The following is a 22,330-nucleotide window of genomic DNA, read 5'->3' on the forward strand; positions in this document are numbered from 1 at the left end:
TTTACCAGTAGAATCAATGCATGACTATCTCCTGATCCATTAGATGAATCAGGAAAGTATCTCAACTGGGGTTGTAGCTCAGTGGTAGAGCGCTCGCTTTGCATGCGAGAGGTCAAGGGTTCGATCCCCTTCAGCTCCAATTTTTTTTGTTTTTTCCCTCCCCCATCTTCTCAAACTATCCATGCTACCTACCCATCATGACTAAGTCAATTCCCACAATAAATTTTTGCTTATTTTTCTTATCAATGTGAGATATTTCCATTACTGATGAAAAGTAAATAAGGGAATAAACTTCCACCAGAACAAAAATCATGCTTCTGGATCGCTTCGCTTATAGACTAGATTTGCAATGAAAAGTTTAATCTGGGCGGGTCCGGCAGACGGGAGGGAGGGGAACCACTATCTATTATCCACTGTCTATCCAGTAACCAGTGATAGTCATTTTCAGGGACTCGTGGATGAAATTGGACCATAAATGGGCGGGTTGGATTCTTGGTTTTGTTTGTTAGGGGGATTGAGTGGCAAACTTCGTGGAAGTCGGAATGGGTTAGCTGGTTTCTGTTATTTCAAATTCGGTTGTACTAGTGTTGTTGGAATATATTTCTGCTACATAGTAGGATGTAATAGTCAAGCGAACATGGATTTTACTCACGAAGTGTACTACTGAAAGGTTACTGACTGAAGTATCATGATGTCCTTGACGATCAGAATGCTGATAAAATGTATCATCTTCACTTCGCACTCTCCCACAACTTAACCTCCCTCATCATCCCTACAAACCCCTCCCCGATCCTCTGCACTGGTGCCTCGATCGCAATGGGCGCCCACACTAACGACTCCCCATTCACCCCTAGTCTCGCTAGAAACTCCATCTTTTCGCCACCATCAACGGAAAGAAAAGTTTTATTACCCTTTCCGATTAAACTAACATCCGACCATTTACCGACCGGAAGACTGTAGTTCAATGTGTATGGATTCCCGCCGCTCACCAGGGTAATATTACTGATTGACCCGTTGCCGTTGAGGAGTGTCGAGTCACTCCCCGAGAATAAAGGTGACGGGTGAGTTGTGGAAGGATATACCGAGAAAGAGAGGGTATAGTCTCTTCCTTTGCTCTGGATAGGTGTAGTGAGGGTGCATGTTCCTGTGAATCTGATTGTAGAGTTAGAAGTATCGATGGGACAGGTGTGATTGAACGTGGCGTGATAGTTATTCCCTGATAAATCTGGAACTGTGGTTCCGGTGGCATTCGCGAAGTTGTAGTGTAGAATCAGATCCGTCTTGCTTGGGACATGGCGATCCAAGTTCTGCCCTGGGATCACAGCATGAAGGGCATCGAACACATCATCGTATTCTTCTTCCAGGATATCGCCGCCCCATTGCTTGTCCGCTAGTGCGGGGAGAACATCACGCCAGGAGTAATACGCCTCGAGGTAGGTCGTTGCGTTGGGCCCGTAGTCGTTCCAGAGGGCGGCGATGTGGCCGAGAACGTAGGGGTTATTTCTTGAAGGGTTGTCGGTTGCGTTGGTGGTAGAGAAGATGTTGGGGGCGTAGGGACCGTTGTTTGCTGGATCACCGTGGAAGACTCGCGTCTTGTTGAGGTACTGCGGGTAGCTTCCGGACCATTTCCCGACAATGTAGAAGGCGTCGTCGGAGTTGAGGACCGAGTAGTTATTCTTGATGTAGTCGAAGTAGGGGTTGTCTTCGAAGTATTCCCAGTGCTGAATGGTGACGGCTTTGGAGACGTTGGCGCCCTCCGATGGGGTGAAGGTGCCCCAGATGCGGGTGTCTTTGTCGGATTGCTCGGCGATGTAGGTGTGCATGTCGTTGACGAAGTCGGTGTAGTCGGATACGTAGGAGGAGGAGTATTCGTCTGCGCCGAGGTGGACGGTTTTGCTGTGGAACCAGGGGAGGAAGGTTTTCCAGATGGATTTCATGGTCGGGATGGTGTCTGGATGGCTGATATTGAGCATGCTGAGGTCTGTTAGACCTAATTCGGGCCGCCATTGCACGATGGCGAGGGCATGGCCGGGGGCTTCTATTTCGGGGATGATAGTGACACCGCGACGAGCACATTGGCGCTGGATGTGATCGAATTGGCTGCGCGTGTAGGATTCGTTGGCTCGTTTGTTGAACCCAGATACGGCGGGATCGTCGGACCAGGGCCGGAATGCTGCGTAGAGGTCCATGAATTCCTGGGTGGAGTAGAGGTCGACGTTGTTGTAGAGATTGTCGCTGAGGTGGAGGTGGAAGACGTTCTGCTTGAAGAAGGACAGGTACGAGCACATTTCGATCAAAAAGTCGGGTGGGTAGTAGTGACGTCCGGCATCGAGCTTATCGGTTAGATGTTGGTTGTATAGTGGTATGGGGAGGGCTTACCATGACACCGCGTGTTCCCCATCCTGGAGCATCGATTGCAGAGCCCTGAGGAAGGTCGTGTTTGCTGACCACAGCAGCCTGGATTAGCGAGCGCGTTCCCCACCATACTCCCAGGGGACTCGCTCCAGAGATGGTGATTCCTTTGTTGTCGATGTGCAAGGCATATGCCTCCGTTGTGAAACGTCCCGCAACATCGCGGAAGCCCGTGTTATTGGAGAGGGTCAGGAAGATTGTATTGTCGCTGGAGGCGCTACTGGAGACGAGTGGGAGATTGATTCCAAGCGAAGATCGAAGGTCCTCTTGGAACGTCGCAGCAAACTCTCTCAATGTTGGCGGGATTAATGTTTGGCCTTGAGTATCCACAGTACTGGCGTGACGAGTATCCACGACAATCTTGGTGAGCTGGGACAGTGCATAAGTGCCGTTATTATCATCGAATGGAATAGTGGGGACCGTCACCAGACGGGCGAACCCTGTGATTGTAAGAGACTATATGAGGTATGATAAATCAAGGCGCATACCGCAGATGGTGAAGTCAAGAACAAGACTAAGTGTGCCCAGTGCCCTCAACCGCATGGTGATACCTCAATGTGTTTTGGAGTATTTGGAACGGGCGTGCGCTGCTGAATAAATAGTACCCTGGCAGGTCTGTTACACCGCATGTAACCTGGAAATACTGGAGAAGACTTGCAGAATGATAGCAAGGTTGCAGCTCGGCTAGCAGGGTTATATTGACCGTTTCATGCAACCTGGAAGTAGCGTCCTCAAGAGATCCTTGATTGGTTATGATTGTGAAGTTGAGGGCTAAGCGGGAACCCCGCACGGAGTTGATATGCGCTTCACAGAGATAACCTATGAGGTATCGGGTCACTATCGGATTGCCCCGACAGTTGACTGCAGATCATGTACTAGAGCATACTAGTAGTGTCACCTTCCCCTCTTCATGTAACGTACCACTGTGAAGAAGTTATTGATAAATTGAGATTCTTCAGTGGGTGGATGTAACATATAGGCCAGGGAAGGACTGTGTCGAAAGAACCGATAAGCTAAAGCAGCACCGGATACGATGTAGACCCCTGATAAGGGTATACGTCATTCTACAAGGCGCATGTCTCAATATTGTGAGTAGCTTGATCTACGTGAATGTACTGATAGGCGATGGGGATGAGAGATAGAGCGTAGGAAACCCACAATTAACTCAATAACTGTCTCGGCAACAGCTGAAAAAAAGCCCAAAATGTATACCCTGACGCAATACCCTGTTGCGTTAGCCAGTAACGCTCATATAAGCTTGACATATTAGAATCAATATACCAAACCCAACGACACCATACCCACATCCCTGTCATGATGTTCAGACACAGTATATCCATTGGAATTACCACCGAGCCTATTATCCTACTGGAACAAAGTCTCAAAGTCCTCCTTTTCAGCTTCAATTTCACGCTCCGAGTCCGCATCCCCATCACTTTCCTGCACTTTAACCTTCGCAGCAGGAGAGAAACGATGTTTCGGACTCTTCGCCACCGGACTCTTTGTCGCATGATGCTGATGCGGATGCTGCTCACTTTCCTTCACCTCCTCCTCTTCCGAGGTTTCATTCTCCTCAGCTTTGACGGCCTTCCTGATAGCCTTGACTTGAACCAAGCCTCTCTTCAGTCGATCCAGCATTTCTGTGAGGTTGATTAGCTGCAGGTCCAGAGCATCGCGAACCTCGTCAAGGTGATCCAACAATGCGCCAGTTTGGAAGGATATGAAGTAGTGGATGCTCGGAGCCAGTCCTTCCTGTATGTCTTTCAAGTCATTTGCGAGGTCGTCGAGGTCCTCGGGGCTGAATTCTCTTGATGGGGAGGGCATGTTGTTGAGGTTGATGCTAAGGGGTAAGTGGTGAACACGATGTATCGAATGGTGAGTGGGAGAGCTCGAGTCGATCGGGCCAAGTTACATAGAATATGAATGAGACAGAAGATTAGAAGGATATAACAGCCATATTTAAGTTATCAAGCTGACACTCGAGATTGTAGTCCTAGATTCATCAACATCTCTATCTCCCGGAACTCTCCTCTTAATATCAAAACACCATCCCCAAACCCCCAAATCCGGAAATTCCCTTCCCTACCAAGCCCCCAACATCCAAATCCACCCCCAAACAAAAACCAATACTACACATCATCACCCTCCCCCCCATCCAACCCACAAGAAAGTAAACTCTCCGCCTCGCTCCCACCACTCTCCACCAAACTCTCCGGATACTCCACCCGGCAACAAGCACACGCGCACGCGCACCCAGACGCACATTCGCACTCACTACCATCAAGACTCGGATCGATTTCCACCTCCGTCTCGGAATTGCTCTCCTCACTTTCCGTCTCGGACTCGGTGTCTCCCTCGCTGCTATCCCTTTTTCCGTTTTCCTTGCTCTGAATGTAGGCAGGTTCCTGTTTCATTTCGTGCACAATTGCAATCCCCCCAATAGAACATTCGGCCTCCGCATCAATAGCATCGTTGATCACGTCGTGCCATATATCGCGGCATTTATCCTTCAGGGTCTGGGAGCACCCCCGCTGGGTCATTTTCGACATGTAGATTTTGCGGACTTCGCCGAGTGAGGAGGCTGAGATGGAGGGTTTGCGGGTGAGATTGTTGGACATGGTGCTTGTTTCGGTGAGGGTTTTATTGGCGGTATAGCTTGGGGGTGCGGGGATGAGGAGGAGGATGGGGTGGGGTGAAGAGATGGAGGGAGGTGGTAGGTAGAGGGGTGGTGTTGTTTATCTTTGTTTTGTTGAATGTAGTTGTGTTTAAAGAAGGAGAGGAAGGTTGAAAGTAGAGATAGACGGGCAAAGAAGTGTTGGAGTACGAAAGACTGACGCTGAGACGAGAGATACGGAACGTCAATGAGGCGTCAGTTTGAGTTTCTCTGTATTGGGAATTGTGTTGCTACCTAGCGGGGGGTATGGGATACCTGTGATAATTGCTCGGCGATGGTGAATGGGCTAATATTAATCGTTATAACGGGTCACTTTACAAGAGTGTGCACGCTCAGGGCAAACATGAAATATTGAACTGCGTGAACGGATGCATAGTATTCAATTCCGACATCACAACCTGATTCAATAATGGGAAGCACCGCCTCTCCAAAAAATAAACTGTCTATAGCATACATCTGTGCGCGATGGGCTGGAATCTTGCCCGAATCCGATCGCCGTAGGACAAAGTAGAAAGAAGGGAAATGGGAACCTCCGCTGTCTCGTTGTCTGGATCGTGGACGGCTGATGGCGTGGACTCGGTTGCAAGAGCGCATAGGCCTGTACCGTGTCGGGATGGTCGAAGTCAAGAATATCATCCACATCGGATGTCTCGTGCTATATCGACGTCCCTAGACGAAAAAGGAACATGAAACTGCCGGGCATATTTTCTGGCGTTGGGGCGGGGCGCGTGCGGCACTATCCGCGGGGGTCTTGGCGATCGATTGGTCGAACCATTGTCGAAAGGTGCATGGGCATTGGGAGATCTCCGAATTGTCGCGTTGGGTCGTATCCATCATGCCACTCAAGGCTTTAACGGGGCCACAATAAACGCAAGCAAACATTCTCAACAACAAGCACCTGATAAAATCAAACTTGCAAGAATTGCAAGAACTTTTGGAACAGTATATACAGAACAACAAGCAAGTAAACACGTCTCCTACACAAGGCGAAACCTTATGTGAAGAGAAACCTTCCTACATCTGGGCCACTAAACAGTTCTCTGGTTGCTGGGGCATCGATGCGATCGGTCCATTGTCGCAAGGGTAATTCGGTACATCCACGGGCTTCGGGTTGTCGCTTCGGATCGTCGCTACAGGGCTTTGTTGAACGGAGGTCGCTAGGGATGGCATCCAAATGGGGGATTAGTATTCACGTAGCGCTGGGAATATCCGATAATCGCTGGGAAGGCCGGTTTTCGCAAGGGATCCAATGGGTTGCTGAAGGGCTTGGTATGGGAATGTTATGTCGTTGGGTATATAACAGGGCGGTGGGTATAAGGATTGCTGCGGGGCTCGCTTGGTTCGGCATACGGGTTGTCGCTCAAGGGATCGATTCGTACACGGGCTTGTTGCAGGGGTTCGCTCGGGTATCATGTCGCGGGGGTAAATGAAGTAATGGGGGTGTGTCGGAGAGCGCCTCGGGCAAACATAATGGCCGTTCATCAGTTCTCTTGTCCGTCCTTATCCGATTTGGCGTCGCCGGGTAGGTTGCTTTCGGAGGCTGAATCTGCTACAACTGCTTCGGTAATGGGGCCATGGTAGAAGCGCTTGCCGCTGATGAACCAGTAAACCAGCGCAAACAGCAAGACAAACACCAGGAACACACAGGCATAGTTCATCTAAGGGAGGGTGATTTGGTCAGCCCAAAGAGAGCACGGGTATGCAATCAAATCCACTTACGTTGTCAGGGGTCACGGGACGGTCCGTGGGCAGAACGAAAATAATGCTGACGAATAGTGTCCAAAGACAGGCCCAGGCATTTACGACCGTGCTAAAGATGCCCATGTGCCAAGGTCCGGGTTTGAATTGGCCAAACAACAATTTGCACAGAACGGGGATGCAATAACTCCAGTCAAGAGCGATAGAGCAGAGGGTGAAAACGGCATCAACTGCCGTGTAGGATCCCAGAGCGATAAGATTGATCGCAATGCAGAAAAACACGGAGATCCAGACCGCATAGAGGGGAGTCCCGGTGATGGGAGATACCTTGACCCAGACGTTGGAAAAGGGAAGCATGCGGTCACGTGAAAAGGCAAACACAGTTCGGCCAAGCGACTGCATGGCTGTGAAGGTGACAAACTTGATAATGAGCAGAGCAGAAATGGTGAAGAAGATGGCACCACCCTTGCCAAGGCTGTTATAGAAGATCTGTGCGACTGGCTGCTCCATCTTGGAGTTGAAGATGGCGTTCGGGTCACCCATGCAGAAGCACAGAACGATGTTGAACAGGAAGCCAGCCAGATAAGTGAATAACATAGCCATCGAAATTGCCCAAGGCGCCTTGATCTCAGGGTTGCTGATCTCCTCGGTGATATGGGCCGTGGCATCATAGTCCGTCATGGTCCAGCTGACAGACAGGAAGCCAAACAGCCAACTGAAACCGATCGGCTTCCAACCAGTGGTCGATTCGACATGGGTGAAGACGTACGAGGCATCGTGCTTATCGTCTGTCATGACAAGAAGAGCAATCGCACAAGCGACGAGGATGCAGACGTGAAAGATGACATAGAACTTGGTCATCTTTTCCATCCAGTATGTGGACAGAGAGTTAACCAGACCGGTGATGACAGTCAAACCAGCCATCACACCGACGGTAGTGGTGGTTTTGATTTCGTAATTGTCCATTCCCTTGCACATCGAGACAATGGCCAGGAGCATTTGCGCACCACCATACTCGGATGAGGCAACACCACAAATTTGGCCAAGGAAGTTTAACCAACCAGTCACCCTAAAGAGTATCAACAATCATTCTCTGAGACAAAATAATTGTCTTGGAACATAAAGGTTTCCATACCAACTGATCGATGGGACCCAATCATGTGGAGCAAGTCTAGAGATCGTGAAGTACCTGTAGCTTAGGGTCAGCGGCTGTCGTTCCGAGCGAACGGTGACACTTACAGGCCTCCAGAGGTCGGATAGGCGGATACAAGCTCAGCAACCGAAAGCTGCAGCGGGTTTGATCAGCCTCTGTACCCACGCCGCACAGCGCATTGTTATATCAGATTACCTACCGCAATACACATGCACCCGGCTCCCGAAACAAGCCAACACCATACCACCGCGCTGCTTCCTCCCGCCTCGAGAGGATAGGACATGGTGGTCATGATGGTTGCAAACAAACCACTGATACTGACTGCGAACGAAAAGGTGGAGAGGTAACCGAACTCTCGCTTGAAGACGGGCTTGTAACCAAACTCTGCGGCGAGTTGGGTGTCGGCCTGATTCGTACCGGCGATGCGGACCTTCTCGAGTTCGGCACCGTCAGTCTCCATGGCTGGATTCGCGGGTGCTTTGATGTCTGCCATGATTGCTTGTCGATTATACAGCGTGGTTGAGGCAGAATATCCAGGGCAAGCAGAGTTAGGAAGCGTTAACTGCAGAATACAAAGAGAAGGAAAAAAACTTTTGAGAGAAACTGAAAAGATTTTAAAAGTTCATGCAAGGCGTCAGCGATAGTGAAATCGGTCTAAGATATATCCGGTATAGTCGCACATCGGCAAGACCAAGTTGCGCGTCGGTGGGACGAATTATAACGAAGCTCAATGGTCAAGAGACGCAGAGACCTGGTAAGCTTCGCCGGCGGGTCGTATAGAACGCCGCTACGGAGTACCGGGGGCTGTATTGCTGTGTCGGGCGTGCCCCTCTATCTCCCTATTCCACGGACATGAGGCACAGGAACAAGGGCGAGTGGACTTAGTGGATCACCATGACATCCCGTCCGCGTTTCCTGGCTGTTTCGCGGGACAGCTTTCCTACACCCAGTTTAGCGGGTGCACCGGACCTCCATTCCAAGGCCTCCCCAATGGCCAGCCCGCCCCCGCCGGCGTTCATTTCCCAGAGGCTCTCCTCGTCTATCGCTGCCCCTGATTGGTTTTGGCCGTTAGCCACGACGCCACGTGGAACCCCCGATACCGCTGATGTCATGGCACGGGCCCGGGGTCCTCTGGTAACTCGGCTAACATGCCTAGTGTGGTGATAATAGAAACTATTGGAAAGGCAGAGTAAATTGCATGTGAGAGGTGAATGAGTCGTATGAATCCTGGTTGTGAATTTACGTGATTCTCTCAGGTAAACCTCGCTGAGAATAGGGGAGAGACAGAGGCAGTCTTAGCGCAGCGAACTAATTAATCGGACTGAATGTCTTGGTGGGACAACTGCTGGCTTACCTAACTGGCTTATCTTCTAGCTGGGAAATACCATTGGCGAATTGTCCGATAGGAGTGCGTCTTGGCTGCAGTGACGGAAAGGCTTGTCTTACTGGCCAGATAAGGTGTCGGGGCCGTATCTTTCCGATGCTGACAATGACCGACACAGTAAGGATGAGCATTTTCGGAGCAACTCGCCCCTTGTCACGTGCAGACGTACCGGAACAGGCAAGGTTTTCCAGGATGGCTGACCAGCCAGCCGTGTGTATATAGTCCTGCCATGTTATACCCTTACACTATCCCAACAGTAGAATGGTCGATATTGTCTAAGGTTTCATCGACATAGTAGATATGTGGAAACTCTCACTATATCGGGAAGCATTAGCCATGATCCATGATAGAACAGCAGTGCTTATCTGTAGTGGCGCGGTCCGCGACCGTGCCTCCGACCTTCAGTTGATTAACCCCGAACGCTAGTCTGCAGACCCATTGGTTGATACCAGCAATGTGCAGGTCCTCGTATGATCAGCGACCCGGCTAGGTCGGTTTGCCTGCCCGTGTTCCGTCTGAAGCGCCTCAACATATTGCGATATACTCCACATGGGACGGTCCGTGGTCCCTGGCCAGGAGCGGGGACGGGAAAGCTTGCGGTATGGGACTTTGGTCGGAGATCTCGCAGATAGTACGAATATCGATTGAGAGATATGGCTATCAGATGGAGATAGCGTGAGACGTGATAAAAAGATGACAAACGTCTTGACAGTTGATGACTTGGTAATGGCGAGTTGATGGCAAGATTAAGAGCGGAATGAGATGAGGTGAAACTAGCAGGGACTCGGTCACCTGAGACGGCGTGACTGCTACAAACCGTCCAAACTCCCCGCGGTATTCGGACTCATAACTACTAGTATACGTTAAAAGATCTTGTCCAGCAAGATTAATCCGGGAGATCAGCGCTCTATTGATGCTATCATGGACGATTTTCGATTTCCGACCATAAGAAAATAACCATAGGACCCCAAATCGTGTCTAGAGCAACCGCAGCCTCTTCGCAAGCAAGCAACAAACCATAACAAACGCACACATACACCCTATGATACCAAAAAACCATCCCAGGTTATCCACATTCTGTCCAGGCACCTCGACGTTCATACCAAACAACCCAGTAACCATGTGCAAGGGTACGAAGATTGTCGCCAGGATAGTCACCTTACTCAAGACTGCATTCACGTCGTAACTCAACCGGATGTTGTTGACGCTCAGCTGGGCCAGGAAGTTCGACTGCGACCGGCCCACAATTTCATCGAAATGGGACAAACTGGTCAATGTGGTCACGAGATGGTCTTGTACGTCGCCCAGGTACACCAAGAGATCGCCGTCCGGGAACATTGGGTTTCTGTCTTTTGCCTGACAACGCTTGACGAAGCCACTTAAGACGTCGTACTTGCCGGTCAGGCAGCGGATGAGCTGAGTGATACTCTTGCGGAGGCTATCAAGTTGAGGAATGAGCGCCTTGACGTCGTCGACGCGGGCGATGAACACTTGATCTTCGATCGCATCGGCTTCACGTTCTGCTGCGCGCATGTACGGTTCGAAATCATCGATAATTTCGTCACTGAATTTTGGTTTTAGTTGGAGTCTGGGGGGATCAGGACAAGAAGTAGCGGGCGTACATAAGAGCGTAGCAGATCCAATCACTCGACACCAGATGTGTGTCCTGAGTCCGACGGATCCGGTCCCGGACTCGGGCGATGTGGTGACATCCACTGGGAGAAAAGGTCACCGTGGCGTTCTTGAACACCAGTATGTAGAAACCCGCGGAGCCGGGGATGGACGATGATGGCTTGAGGCTTCGAGAACTCTTAAAAGTCGTCTGTTGGAAGCAGAGTTTGAAAAGATATTAGGTAGTAGTTGCGAAACGCCTCAATCTTCTCGCGAGGTTCCCGGGTCGCGATATCCTCTGCCGTCAGGGGATGGATCGATAATGCCTGGCAGACAGTGCTGACCTCCTCCTCAGTGGCGTCGCAGATGTCAACCCACCACGTATCCCGCTCTGACCCTTTCGTATCAGCAGACAGGGTGGACTGCTCGATGAGCAAACCCTCCCAGGTGGACGAGGTGACGACTTGCTGGGTCCGACAGGAAAAGTGGGAAAACCGGTGGAGTCCCTTGGCGTCCATCTTGTGAATCCAGACTGAGCAGCCACCTCAGGGAGCGAAAGAGCGACAGTAAAAATTATTGACACACAAGCGTACCTAACCACAGTGAGAACGCACAAAGCCAGAGAAGGGCAGGAAAGGCGTACACTCAGCCCATTCTATGATATAACGCTTGTTGACTGATCGAACAAGCAAAACGTCATAGATCGTCGACACGGTTTTCATCCGTGAACGGCTGGGCCAAGGTAGACAGAGAGCGAGTGACTTTGGATTTCAAGAGATAGAGCAGTAAGAAAAAGGACATCCACGTTGCGCAAGGCCAGGGGTCAACTGATATTTCACAAAAGTGCAGCGGCAGCCTTGTAGGGCTGAGGGAGCGGGCCCCTTTCCCCTCCCGAGGAGCCAATAGTGGAGCCCCCCAGCAAAGTCTTCCGGCTGCCCTGCCCAGTCACTCTTCGCATCTGGCGCGAATTGACCCAGCCAGCCCTTCTGGTTGGCCAGCTCCCGAGGACCCCGTGGACAACTTTCGGAAAGTCGGAAGGCAGGATTTGGTAAGATCATCGGGTTCAGGCAGCATTTTTACCACAGGCTTCCCTGAATGGGATTAGACGATTCTATCTAAAGATCCAATGTCTTTGGCGCGGTGCAACGTTTACCCCCGCTGCTGTGGCTCGGACGAGACCCGTTGGGGATGACGATAGCAGGCTGCCACCTTGGCAATGGCGCAAGCAAATGGGATATAACCTTGACATAAGAGCCTTGGCTCGTTTCCCACTTTCAAGGATCATGTCTGAATCGATTTGCTCATCCTTGAAGTTTGGAAATCTTTCCTCAATAGTACCACAAGGACTCTTTGTTCGTTGAGAGAAAAAAGGCCCATCACTAAACGAGATGTCTTCCACCTCCACTCTCATGTAAGCTGCAGCACAATGGGTAACTGATTTCAACTAGCGTGCTGACCAGTTCTAATCAGATCCGCCGTTGGGGTCGTGTGGAGATATGCCTGGTTTCTGGCTTTTCGTCCATTGGCCATCCTCGTGCTGACGGGTGCAACCATATCCCTTATTCGATCTGGTGTCTCACTTTGCAAAGATATTCCCTCCATGGCCTATGAGATGTAGGTATCTGCTTGACTTGAGATTTGCGATTTCCGCTAATTCTGCTTATCCCAGATTCATGTGGTTCACCTCCTAAGGGTTTGGGGAGAAGGATGCGTTAATATCTGCATTACGTACTGGAGCGAGGGTATCTTGGCGTTGATTTGTCATAAATGCATTGTTCATTGGTTAAAGCGATCCATTCCTGCATTGCATATGTACATTGTATAATTTTTCTGCTAGCATCTGCTGTTCAAACTATGTGTCATATTTACTGGAGTTCAGTGTCAATTCAAGCTGTGATTGTTTGTCACTACATAAAACCTGTCAAATTGGGCATTGAAATCTTCCATAATAAATAGTTTGAAAACCTCACATGTTCTGCTTTAGCAAGGATTTAAACATATTAGTCATGTAGATTGAAAGACACCAATGATTCGCATAGTGAGTGCCGGATATGGAGAGCAGGGAATGGAGAGAGCGACCGGATTTGACCAAATCTTGAGAAGGTCACATGACGCAAGTCTATCTCCAAAGATGGATATTCCGAACTCACAGAAAATACTAGACTGTTCCCTGTAGTAGAAAATATGGAAGATTAAGAGACCCGCATGACCACGTCTCTATGTCACATTGCACTATTTACCTGGAATGAATATGACGATTCGTCTATACACAGAATATCAGTCTAGAATAGACTTTCGATACATCAAGCCTCATCACATTAGCATTGTACGCAATGATTATTTACTGCCGTGCAAACCGGTCGCTGGCAGCGAAAACTGGACCGGGGAGAAGCACCCAAATCCATCCAATCAGATGCGATGACTTTCGAAGCAAAGCACGCACAATTCCGACCAATCAGTAATTCCCGGAATTGAATCCGCTCAGTACCTTATAGCCTGAGGCATCAACACAACCTTTCACGGCCCCCCACCACCGTCCAATCCAAGCTTGATATCACCAATACCACACTACCATCAATCGAACAACAACACAATGGATAGCCTCAACTTCCCCACCCAAGACCGCGCCTTCTTGGAACCTCATCTCCCACCCAAAGATGGCAACCCATCATCATCATCTCTCCCCTTCACCACCCTCACCTTCGCCACATCCCTCGACTCACAATTAGCTCTTTCCCCGGGCACCCGGACCGTGCTGTCCGGCCCGCAATCCAAAGCCATGACGCACTATCTACGCTCACGCCATGACGCCATTCTCATCGGCGTAGGCACTGCCGTGGCTGACAACCCGGGCCTGAACTGTCGATTGGCAGGGGTAGGCGGATACGGCTCCGAAGGTTTGGCGGGCCAGCCCCGACCAATTATCATCGACCCCTCAGCCAGATGGGAGTTTACGGCGCAGTCGAAAATCTTCGAGCTGGCGAGGAATGGGCGGGGCAGGGCCCCGTTTATCATTACGGCTGCGGAGACGGTGCCTTCTGCATCTCAGAGGGAGGTTTTGGAGAGTCATGGGGGGAAGTTTATTGCGCTGCCAGTGGGGGTCGGTTCGGATGGTGCGCATCGGATCGATTGGACTGCGTTGTTGGAGTGTCTTGTGCGTGAGGGGTTACGGAGCGTGATGATTGAGGGGGGTGGGTCTATTATTAACTCTTTGCTTGAGCCGGGGTGTCAGACGTTGGTGGATTCAGTGATTGTTACGATTGCTCCAACTTGGCTGGGGCAGGGAGGTGTGGTGGTTTCGCCAAGGAGGAGGGTTGAGGGGGGTGTGGTTGTTCCAGCTTCGAGATTGACCGGGGTGAAATGGTATCCGTTTGGGGAGGATGTGGTGCTTTGTGGGAGGATTAAGGGGTCTGATTAGGGGGGTCTCGGTTCGCCAAAACGCACATTCATTCAATCTGTATAGAAAAGATGGTTCCTGAGTCATGATGGTTTCCCATCGACCAGAATTCCCTGTTGCAGCATATTCACGGTATCCAGTATGTTGTCCATGCAGTTCAAGAGATACCGCCGAATACGCAGTGCTTCATTTCCGTAGATCTGTTCCTCTAGCTTGAGACATAGCCTCTTGTAAGCATTCTTATTCACTGAGAGGCCTCGTACCTCGAAAAAGTTGTTGACAATCCTTAAGTACCAAAAGGTGTTGCTCACGCGAACATCTAATGCTCGCTCAGCTCTGGCCACGGTGCGAGAAGGGAGATAATCAAGAATCATGTAGAGGACCTCCATGGGCAACTTGCGCACTATGAGAGGTATCTGCTCTTCCTTTTTCCGGCGAGATAGGTAGAGTCTCTTTAACCAATTGTGTCTTTTACCCTGCATTGCGCCGTAAACTGCACTCGAAACATACTTTGTGCGGACAGGATCTAGTGCATTCAGTCTGTTATCAAGTTGTACAAGAGCACACATACTGCCTTTACACAAGTTGAGTCTTACCTTCCGCAAAAATCTTATGTTCCCAACGTTTGCATGGACTACCGACCACACGGCGTCTATATCGAAGGGCAGCGATGACAGTAGGCAGATCAGTCTCCGCGACGCGACCCAGCGCATGGTGCGACAGCAATTCTCAGCAGCGGGCATGAACGGTACAACCTACCCAAGCCGCTGGAGACGTTGCCTTCATACCCATACAATACACTTGGGGATCAACGTAGACTCTTTTCCCCTTGACCATGATAGGAACACACAACTTCCAAGTCTCTTGTTCTAATAAGTATGTACCAGACACTTTATATGTGGACTTCGCTTCCCTATGGATAACTGACATTTATTATCAGCTTCAAACATCGAAACCACCTTGAGTCATGTAACACTCACTCATCCGTTGCCACATCCACCATCGGTTCGGCACATATTCAATATGCCGTAACCGTTCTTCTTCTATGCCTTCGGCCTGAGCAACGGCTTTGTAATTTGGATGACGAGGGTAACTTTTGTCCCCCCATACCCTATACGAGACAGGGCGCATGCCCCAGGAGTCATTGTACTGGAAGCCACATATGTAGCAGCAGCAATAGTTATATCCGCAGAATGGATTCCTGGCTCGAGCATAGTGCTCTTCCCAGTCATCCGCTAGGAACTCCTCCGGAATAGAGCTTATATTGCTCACCTTGTTCCCCATGGTAAATCTTCGTGGTTGAGGAGAGAAGAGATAGAATCAACCAGCGTTTATATATGTACGGTGTGCTGCCCCTGACAGCAATAATGACAAGAAGGCAGGAATTTATTTCCGGGCAAACTAAATGAGTAGGCCTCCATTTTTCCCTTACACTGTGACTTGTTGGATTTGGGAGCGTTTTGCTGGCTACACTGGGGAGAGAGCGGCCCCATGAACCTAGTTCGTCGGCTTCAGGGCGATCCAGTCATGGTACAGATTGTAGTTGAGTAATTGTGACCGTCCTCATGACTTCATATCATTACTAAACCCCGCTTTTTAGGTACTTCTTCCACGGATATCTGGCCGGGACTATGGTTCCTCATGTCTTTAGCTGGATGCCCAGTTCTATCCTCTGCGCAATCCATACCACTGGCCGCTCTCTTGCAACTGGACAAGATGTATCTTCTACCATCAGTCATGATCTTTTGCTTCGTTTTCAGTACTTAATAAAAGAACATTATGCGGCACATGTTCTTACAAGAAAGTATATTTGCCGGCCAATCCTAAAAAAATAGCGTATATAACCTCGAAAAACAGCTTGTATGTGCTCTTCGTTCTTGTTGGACGACAATTCATTCCCGCTTCTAGGCCTGGTGTAGCTTACCTATGTGGATTCTTCCTCTCAAAATCTTGCTTCTTTCGAAGCCTTCCGTATTGCGCTTTTCAGTGAAGTTATTCTTTCCGGGGAGCCTAGCGAAAGCAAGCACAGATTCTCACTATGCCAGCATGTGATGTTTAAATGACTTCACAGAACAGTGAGTCATTTGTAGGCCCTCGGGATATGCCAGCAAATGTCGAAATAGCACCAGTTCGCCAAACATTTTATCATTGTGCTGGCTTGTACTAGTTCAATTATTGGATCTCATAAACATCAAACGTAATATTCTCAAAGACATCCATCACACAAAATAGTATTATAGATCGGCATATCCCAAGCCCTCAGTAATATTACCGACAAAGACTTGATCGTGGAGCCTTTATAAGGTGCTCTGATTCTATGGATAATTACAAGCCCCTTTATATATCGTCACAGACCGATATACACAACGTCATCCAATAGGCCCGCATTCAATTGACTACCGCGATGCCTGACTTTCAGGTTGTCGAAGATGTCTGGCATGAGATATGCGAGTATCTCGAGACCAGAGACCTTTTCAACATTTGCTTGACATCCCGCACTATCAATCATGTTGGCACTCGCTATCTCTATCGAAAGATCAAGTGGAATTGGAAGGGAAAGAAGTCTCGATACCGAATTATGTCGCTGTGGACAGCCCTTGTCCAAGACAAGGACAAACGCAGCCGCCTGTGTGGCTTTGTCCGGGAGGTGCATTTACTGGGGAGCACTCCTCCTAAGGATACTCGGATGGTTGAATGCCCCGAGATCCACGAGAGTAACCCTAGCTCACTTTCTATCATCAGAAGTGATAAGGTGCCCTTTTACCAGGAGATCGACTATCTCCGAGATGTTGTGAGTAGCGTCGTTGAAAGTCCGAAGGGCCGTTTAGCATGGTTCGAGTCCATTGCAGCGCGAAACGTCTATGCCTTGGTGGCCCTCCTCCTACCTCTACTCCATAACCTGAGGTCTCTCAAGCTCGATTACACCTTCGCTGTCAATGGCGGATATCCTGGACAAATGATTGAATCCCTTACCTCTGGTAAAGAGATACATTCCGCAGAGTTGCAGAATAACTTTGAGCACCTCGAAGTCTTCGATTATGGAACGAATGCACTGCACAACAATCTGCCGCATTCATGCGATAATACATATATTCGGATGCGTTATTCATCACAATTGATCCCGATATTCCAGTTACAGCAGGTCAAGCACCTTAAGGTCTGGCTACGTAGCCGGCATGGCCTTCTTCTCGCGCGGATTCCAGATGTTCAGATGGATCACTGGGCACTAGAAACCCTTGTTTTAGACCATATTTCAGTAATGGACTGCGCGCTATTCAAGATCTTCAAAAGAACGAACAAGCTTCGCAGCCTTCACCTTGGTATGAACGCCGAAGAGAAAGATTTCTGGTATGTTGGTATACCCTCTGCAGATGATAGCAAATACATTTGGAATGGACTGAGAGCTTTGTGTGGTTGTCTGGAGCACCTCTCGATCAGTTTCTCTATCACACCAAGAAGTCGGGAGTATCACATTGACACCATAATGTGGGGCCCCCTTTTCAGACATATGACGGCTGGATTCTTTCAGGATTTTACTCGGTTCAAGACACTTGAATTGCCGATCCAGATGCTTAATGGATTCAGGGATATAATGGAGGTTGGTATACAGCAAGATTTGCCAGTAACACTGGAAAAGCTTGGCCTGCGGTGGGACTTCCGTGACGTGGAAAGCTACGATGTGCCGACAGCTACAGTGCGCATTCTCTTGGTGTTGACGGAATTCCTTCGGTTGCCGGACCGTCATCAACGGGTGCCTCTATTGCAGGAGGTGATTATCCGTCTATTTATCGGCGAGGGTGGGCTTAGTAGGACAGTGGTAGATTGTGACGATCTGATTGAGCAATTCAACATGTATGTGGGAGTTCGCGCTGACCATATGCGACCAGGACTGTGGACGAACGGACCTTGATGCTCAACGACGTATCACTGAACATACGCGGGATTTTGCCAAACCATCGACGACGATCCCACCCAAGCTCAACTCATTTCTCTCTCTTGTTACCAGACCGCCAGACATAAGGAGGAAACTTTGCTTCATTCATATACTTGAATTTCTACATGAAAGTAACATGCAAAATGACATTGCCTCAACCCTACGTAAGATATGCCTATCATGCTGTGATACAGATGCAGCATTATCATGATCTAACAAACATGAACTGTCAATCACACTACTGCTTTCCCATTTCAGGATGAAGCTTTGGTACGACAGCACTATTAAGTAAATCTTTGTGTCGCATTACAAAAGTCCCCAGTAAACGCCGTCTCAGTAGTGGTTCTATCACTTGAATCATCGCATCATCTGGCGTCTGATCATCAGCTTATTGCCGCAGACCCTATATTATACTTTCAGAATCTTCACCTAACACCTCGGCTATTTACTATCAAAACCCCTTCAAACAACGAAATAAACTCAGAGCCTTGCAAATCCCAATATTGCACGTGCCTTCACCCGCAGCCTCGTATCTCACTCAGCCAGTCAGCATAGCCACATCATGCATTCCAAACCACGCAAGCACGAGATGAGGCGGAGTAATCCGTATGACTTTGCCCATTACGCCCATCAGCAGCCTTGTGTAAATTGAACAAGGCTGAGGCTCAACCTGGTATATATAATATGATGAACCCCCACTCTGCTCCATCTCCCATGCTACAAGACAATCTTAAGTTATCGCTTTATACACTAAGAATCTGAAAACTATATATAAACTTCAAGATAGACAAGGCATCTTCCGACCCAACAAACTCCACATTCCAGATCACCCCACATTGATATACCGAACCCATAACATAAATACCACCAACAATCTCCCCCAAAATCCCTGCAAAATCCAAGACAATGTGCTTCACCTCATATTCTGACGAACCCGTTTCCCCGTCCCGTCCTCGACCCACATCCACCAACGGTACTACTTCTCGACCTAATCAGGGAACAGCCTGGTCCAATCCTCCAAGAACAAGAAGGAGACGAGGCCGACGATCCTATGGAGGACGCTATGTTCCTGGCGCAGCTTGTGGCGGAGGAGGAGGTGGGGCAGGCTGTGGTGGAGGCGGTGGAGGAGGCTGCTGAGGAGGAAGAGATGGTGGGGGAGGGGGAAGCTGAAGATGAGTCTTGATGATGTTGTTCATTTTGGTTGGGTTGTTGTTCTTCTTGTCCGGTGGGTTTGGGGGAGGTTTTAATGATTGGGGTGGGGAGGATAGATGTTTGACTAGATTGTTTACAGACGCATAGGGCTTAATTGATTTGCTGATTTGCCTCTGGTATCCGGATAAGATACAATATACGAAGTGTGAAATTTGGTCTATATGGTCCTGATCGGACTTTGAATGATCTATAGCAAGAGGGATAGATGGATTAGTGATGAGTATTCCATCGAGTAGGCGTTGACGGACCTGAATCCGCACAGACGATGGATCTCTGTGTATTCCACATTCTGATCAGATGTAGCCTGGCATGATTGGAGCGTAAATATTCGATGCTATTGAGACAGATGAGCAAATTAAGCCGCCTCGGAATTCGGAATGAGGACACTCTGAGCCCCATTAGCAACCATAACATACAGCCAAAACCCCACTCGTTAGCAAAATCTCTTCTCGAATACTTCGATCATTAATCATACAATAAATATAATAACTTATTCTCTTACCGAAAACCATCAATAATATTACCCAGCGGCATACTCGAAATAGGTGCAAAATTCGACAAACACCGCCGCCATACTCGGAACATCCGTCAACACCGAATTCTACCAATGGCACGCTTATCCAGCACACCATAACTCACGAGGAGCAATCTACAAAAACCCTGAATATATTAGGTGATCCCTGGCGTGTGTTTAGAGGATCAAGTTGACAGCTTGCAATTGGACTAAACGTGCAGATCAGACGCCCTTCCCATGACTTATCGGAACAGCCTCGGAATCTATTCCGGATCCAACCCCACCGGCCTCGGCTTATCGATAAAAGAAATCCAGATCCTCATTCCTGCCTCCTCCGAACTCTCCACTGAATTTCACTTTATTTTTCCTCATCCACCTCCCCAATCCCCCCCTGAAATCACCTCAGGGACTTTAATCCCTTTCCAATGGACCGCGAACAGTTCCGGGAGGCCGCCCACTCGGCCATTGACGACAGTTAGTCCCTGTTCCAATTCCTGCACCCCGCACTTCTCCAAACCCCGCCCGCATTACCACACAAACACACTCACACAGACACACAACTAACCAACCCCAAAAAACAGTAATTAACTACTTCGATGACCTCCCAAACCAGCGCGTCGTCCCCACCATTGAACCAGGCTATCTCCGCCCCCTAATCCCGACCTCACCTCCCGAGAATCCCGAACCATGGAGCGCCATCCAATCCGACATCGAAACCAAGATCAAGCCGGGCATCACCCACTGGCAATCCCCCAACTTCATGGCCTTCTTCCCCGCAGGTGTCACCTACCCCAGTATTCTGGGTGAAATGTACAGTGCGGCATTCACAGCGCCTGCGTTCAACTGGCTCTGCTCCCCGGCGTGCACGGAACTCGAAACCATCGTGATGGATTGGCTCGCTCAGGCCCTTGCATTGCCGGAATGTTTCCTCAGCACATCGAAGAATCGCGGAGGTGGTGTGATTCAGGTTACGGCGAGTGATACGGTCGCGACGATGATGATTGCGGCAAGGGAGAGACGGGTGACTGAGATGGTGGTGAGTGAGGGGTTCAAGCCTGATACGGTGGAGTATGAGGATCGGATGATGGAGTTGAGGAGTCGGTTGGTAGCTTTGGCGAGTAACCAGGCGCATAGCAGTACGGCGAAGGGGGCGTTGTTGGCGGGAACGAGGTTCAGGAGTGTTGAGGCGAGATTGGAAGATAACTTGGAGATGACCGGGGAGAGGTTGAGGGCTGTTTTGGAGGGGTTGGATCGTGATAAGCTGACGCCTTATTTTATCACCCTGGGATTGGGCACGACGAATTCATGTGCCGTTGATCGGTTCAGGGAGATCAAGGCTGTGTTGGCCGAGAAGGAACATTGGAAGAGGATTTGGGTCCATATTGATGCTGCTTATGCGGGTGCAGCGCTGGTCGCGGATGAGTGGCAGTATATTTCGAAGGAGTTTGCCGAGGGCGTCGACAGCTTTAACCTCAATATGCATAAGTGGCTGTTGGTTAACTTTGATGCTAGGTTAGTCGCCGGCGTCCAATACACATTTCGTTTCTGGATACTGACAATTGATATAGCTGCCTCTTCATCCGCAACCGGGAAGACCTCACCAACGCCCTCGACATCACCCCCGCCTACCTGCGCAACCACTACTCCGACTCTGGCAAGGTGACCGACTACCGCAACTGGAGCATGTCTCTGGGCCGCCGATTCCGCGCCCTAAAGATCTGGTTCGTCATGCGCAGCTACGGTCTCACCGGCATGAAGGATTACATCCGCAAATCTATCGGACTAGGCGACACCTTTGCGAGCCTTGTGCGTGGGCGTGCCGATCTCTTTGAGATCATCACGACACCTGCTTTTGGGTTGACCGTGTTCCGGATTAAGAGCCCCAAGTCAGGGACGACGCTGGTGGAAGCTGACAACGGGGTCCTTGTTGCGCAGCCGGATGAGGCGGCGAATGAGCTCACGAAGGAGGTGTATGAGTTGGTGAACTCTCGGGGAGAGATCTTTATTACATCGACGGTTGTTTGTGGGGTTTATGCCATTCGGGTTGTGAGTACGAATCCGGCGGCCGAGGAGAAGTATGTGAAGCGGGCATTTGAGATTTTGGTGGAGACGGCGGAGGAGATCATTAAGCGGGGGTAGATGTTAGATACCATGTGTGAGATACTGTAGATATTTGGCATCTAGGTTATAGATATGTTATACGATATTGCATTCTCGTCGTCCGTTTCTAGTTGTGTGTGGGGTAGCTTTCCAGAACAGTGACCGTTCAGCTTACTGGCAGCATCCGAGGTATTGCGGAGCAAAAGAACAACAGCATAGTTCACATAACAGCATTCATGTA

At 49.5% G+C, this 22,330-nt stretch overlaps 9 protein-coding genes and 1 non-coding gene across 10 annotated transcripts; 5 read left to right on the forward strand and 5 right to left on the reverse strand.

Moving 5' to 3' along the window:
- The first annotated feature begins 67 nt into the window (after positions 1 to 67).
- On the forward strand, positions 68 to 139 carry BDQ94DRAFT_t156. Its single transcript has one exon. It is a non-coding gene; the product is annotated as a tRNA-Ala (tRNA).
- Positions 140 to 731: 592 nt separating this feature from the next.
- BDQ94DRAFT_178972 (glycoside hydrolase) lies at positions 732 to 2,955 on the reverse strand (the record flags this gene model as incomplete). Its single annotated transcript, XM_026773262.1, has 3 exons — positions 732 to 2,333; positions 2,380 to 2,852; positions 2,901 to 2,955. The coding sequence occupies 3 exons, from the start codon at positions 2,953 to 2,955 to the stop codon at positions 732 to 734; spliced, it is 2,130 nt and encodes a 709-aa protein (XP_026625983.1).
- Positions 2,956 to 3,777: 822 nt separating this feature from the next.
- BDQ94DRAFT_170656 (uncharacterized protein) lies at positions 3,778 to 5,030 on the reverse strand (the record flags this gene model as incomplete). The annotated part of the gene is made up of 2 exons (XM_026771547.1): positions 3,778 to 4,252; positions 4,666 to 5,030. 2 exons carry the CDS (start codon positions 5,028 to 5,030, stop codon positions 3,778 to 3,780), a joined length of 840 nt encoding a protein of 279 aa, XP_026625984.1.
- Positions 5,031 to 6,567: 1,537 nt separating this feature from the next.
- BDQ94DRAFT_170657 (amino acid transporter) lies at positions 6,568 to 8,430 on the reverse strand (the record flags this gene model as incomplete). The annotated part of the gene is made up of 5 exons (XM_026771548.1): positions 6,568 to 6,744; positions 6,806 to 7,853; positions 7,920 to 7,973; positions 8,024 to 8,070; positions 8,137 to 8,430. The coding sequence occupies 5 exons, from the start codon at positions 8,428 to 8,430 to the stop codon at positions 6,568 to 6,570; spliced, it is 1,620 nt and encodes a 539-aa protein (XP_026625985.1).
- A 388-nt stretch (positions 8,431 to 8,818) lies between these two features.
- BDQ94DRAFT_170658 (magnesium transporter CorA family protein) lies at positions 8,819 to 11,450 on the reverse strand (the record flags this gene model as incomplete). The annotated part of the gene is made up of 4 exons (XM_026771549.1): positions 8,819 to 8,988; positions 10,359 to 10,885; positions 10,944 to 11,143; positions 11,277 to 11,450. The coding sequence occupies 4 exons, from the start codon at positions 11,448 to 11,450 to the stop codon at positions 8,819 to 8,821; spliced, it is 1,071 nt and encodes a 356-aa protein (XP_026625986.1).
- Positions 11,451 to 12,217: 767 nt separating this feature from the next.
- On the forward strand, positions 12,218 to 12,977 carry BDQ94DRAFT_144220 (uncharacterized protein). The gene is made up of 3 exons (XM_026766415.1): positions 12,218 to 12,343; positions 12,403 to 12,546; positions 12,602 to 12,977. Exons 1-3 carry the CDS (start codon positions 12,321 to 12,323, stop codon positions 12,621 to 12,623), a joined length of 189 nt encoding a protein of 62 aa, XP_026625987.1. The 5' UTR covers positions 12,218 to 12,320; the 3' UTR covers positions 12,624 to 12,977.
- A 169-nt stretch (positions 12,978 to 13,146) lies between these two features.
- Positions 13,147 to 14,646, forward strand: BDQ94DRAFT_144222 (RibD family protein). The gene has a single exon (XM_026766416.1). The coding sequence runs from the start codon at positions 13,526 to 13,528 to the stop codon at positions 14,348 to 14,350; it is 825 nt and encodes a 274-aa protein (XP_026625988.1). The 5' UTR covers positions 13,147 to 13,525; the 3' UTR covers positions 14,351 to 14,646.
- On the reverse strand, positions 14,413 to 14,811 carry BDQ94DRAFT_170661 (uncharacterized protein; the record flags this gene model as incomplete). The annotated part of the gene is made up of 1 exon (XM_026771550.1): positions 14,413 to 14,811. The coding sequence occupies one exon, from the start codon at positions 14,809 to 14,811 to the stop codon at positions 14,413 to 14,415; it is 399 nt and encodes a 132-aa protein (XP_026625989.1).
- A 1,922-nt stretch (positions 14,812 to 16,733) lies between these two features.
- BDQ94DRAFT_159695 (uncharacterized protein) lies at positions 16,734 to 18,349 on the forward strand (the record flags this gene model as incomplete). Its single annotated transcript, XM_026769108.1, has 3 exons — positions 16,734 to 17,677; positions 17,708 to 18,181; positions 18,217 to 18,349. The coding sequence occupies 3 exons, from the start codon at positions 16,734 to 16,736 to the stop codon at positions 18,347 to 18,349; spliced, it is 1,551 nt and encodes a 516-aa protein (XP_026625990.1).
- Positions 18,350 to 20,332: 1,983 nt separating this feature from the next.
- Positions 20,333 to 22,209, forward strand: BDQ94DRAFT_144223 (putative aromatic-L-amino-acid decarboxylase). The gene is made up of 3 exons (XM_026766417.1): positions 20,333 to 20,463; positions 20,571 to 21,501; positions 21,558 to 22,209. Exons 1-3 carry the CDS (start codon positions 20,415 to 20,417, stop codon positions 22,126 to 22,128), a joined length of 1,551 nt encoding a protein of 516 aa, XP_026625991.1. The 5' UTR covers positions 20,333 to 20,414; the 3' UTR covers positions 22,129 to 22,209.
- Positions 22,210 to 22,330: the final 121 nt, after the last annotated feature.

The sequence above is a fragment of the Aspergillus welwitschiae genome (assembly GCF_003344945.1).
Source record: "Aspergillus welwitschiae strain CBS 139.54b unplaced genomic scaffold BDQ94scaffold_17, whole genome shotgun sequence".
Taxonomy (NCBI): Eukaryota; Fungi; Ascomycota; class Eurotiomycetes; order Eurotiales; family Aspergillaceae; genus Aspergillus; species Aspergillus welwitschiae.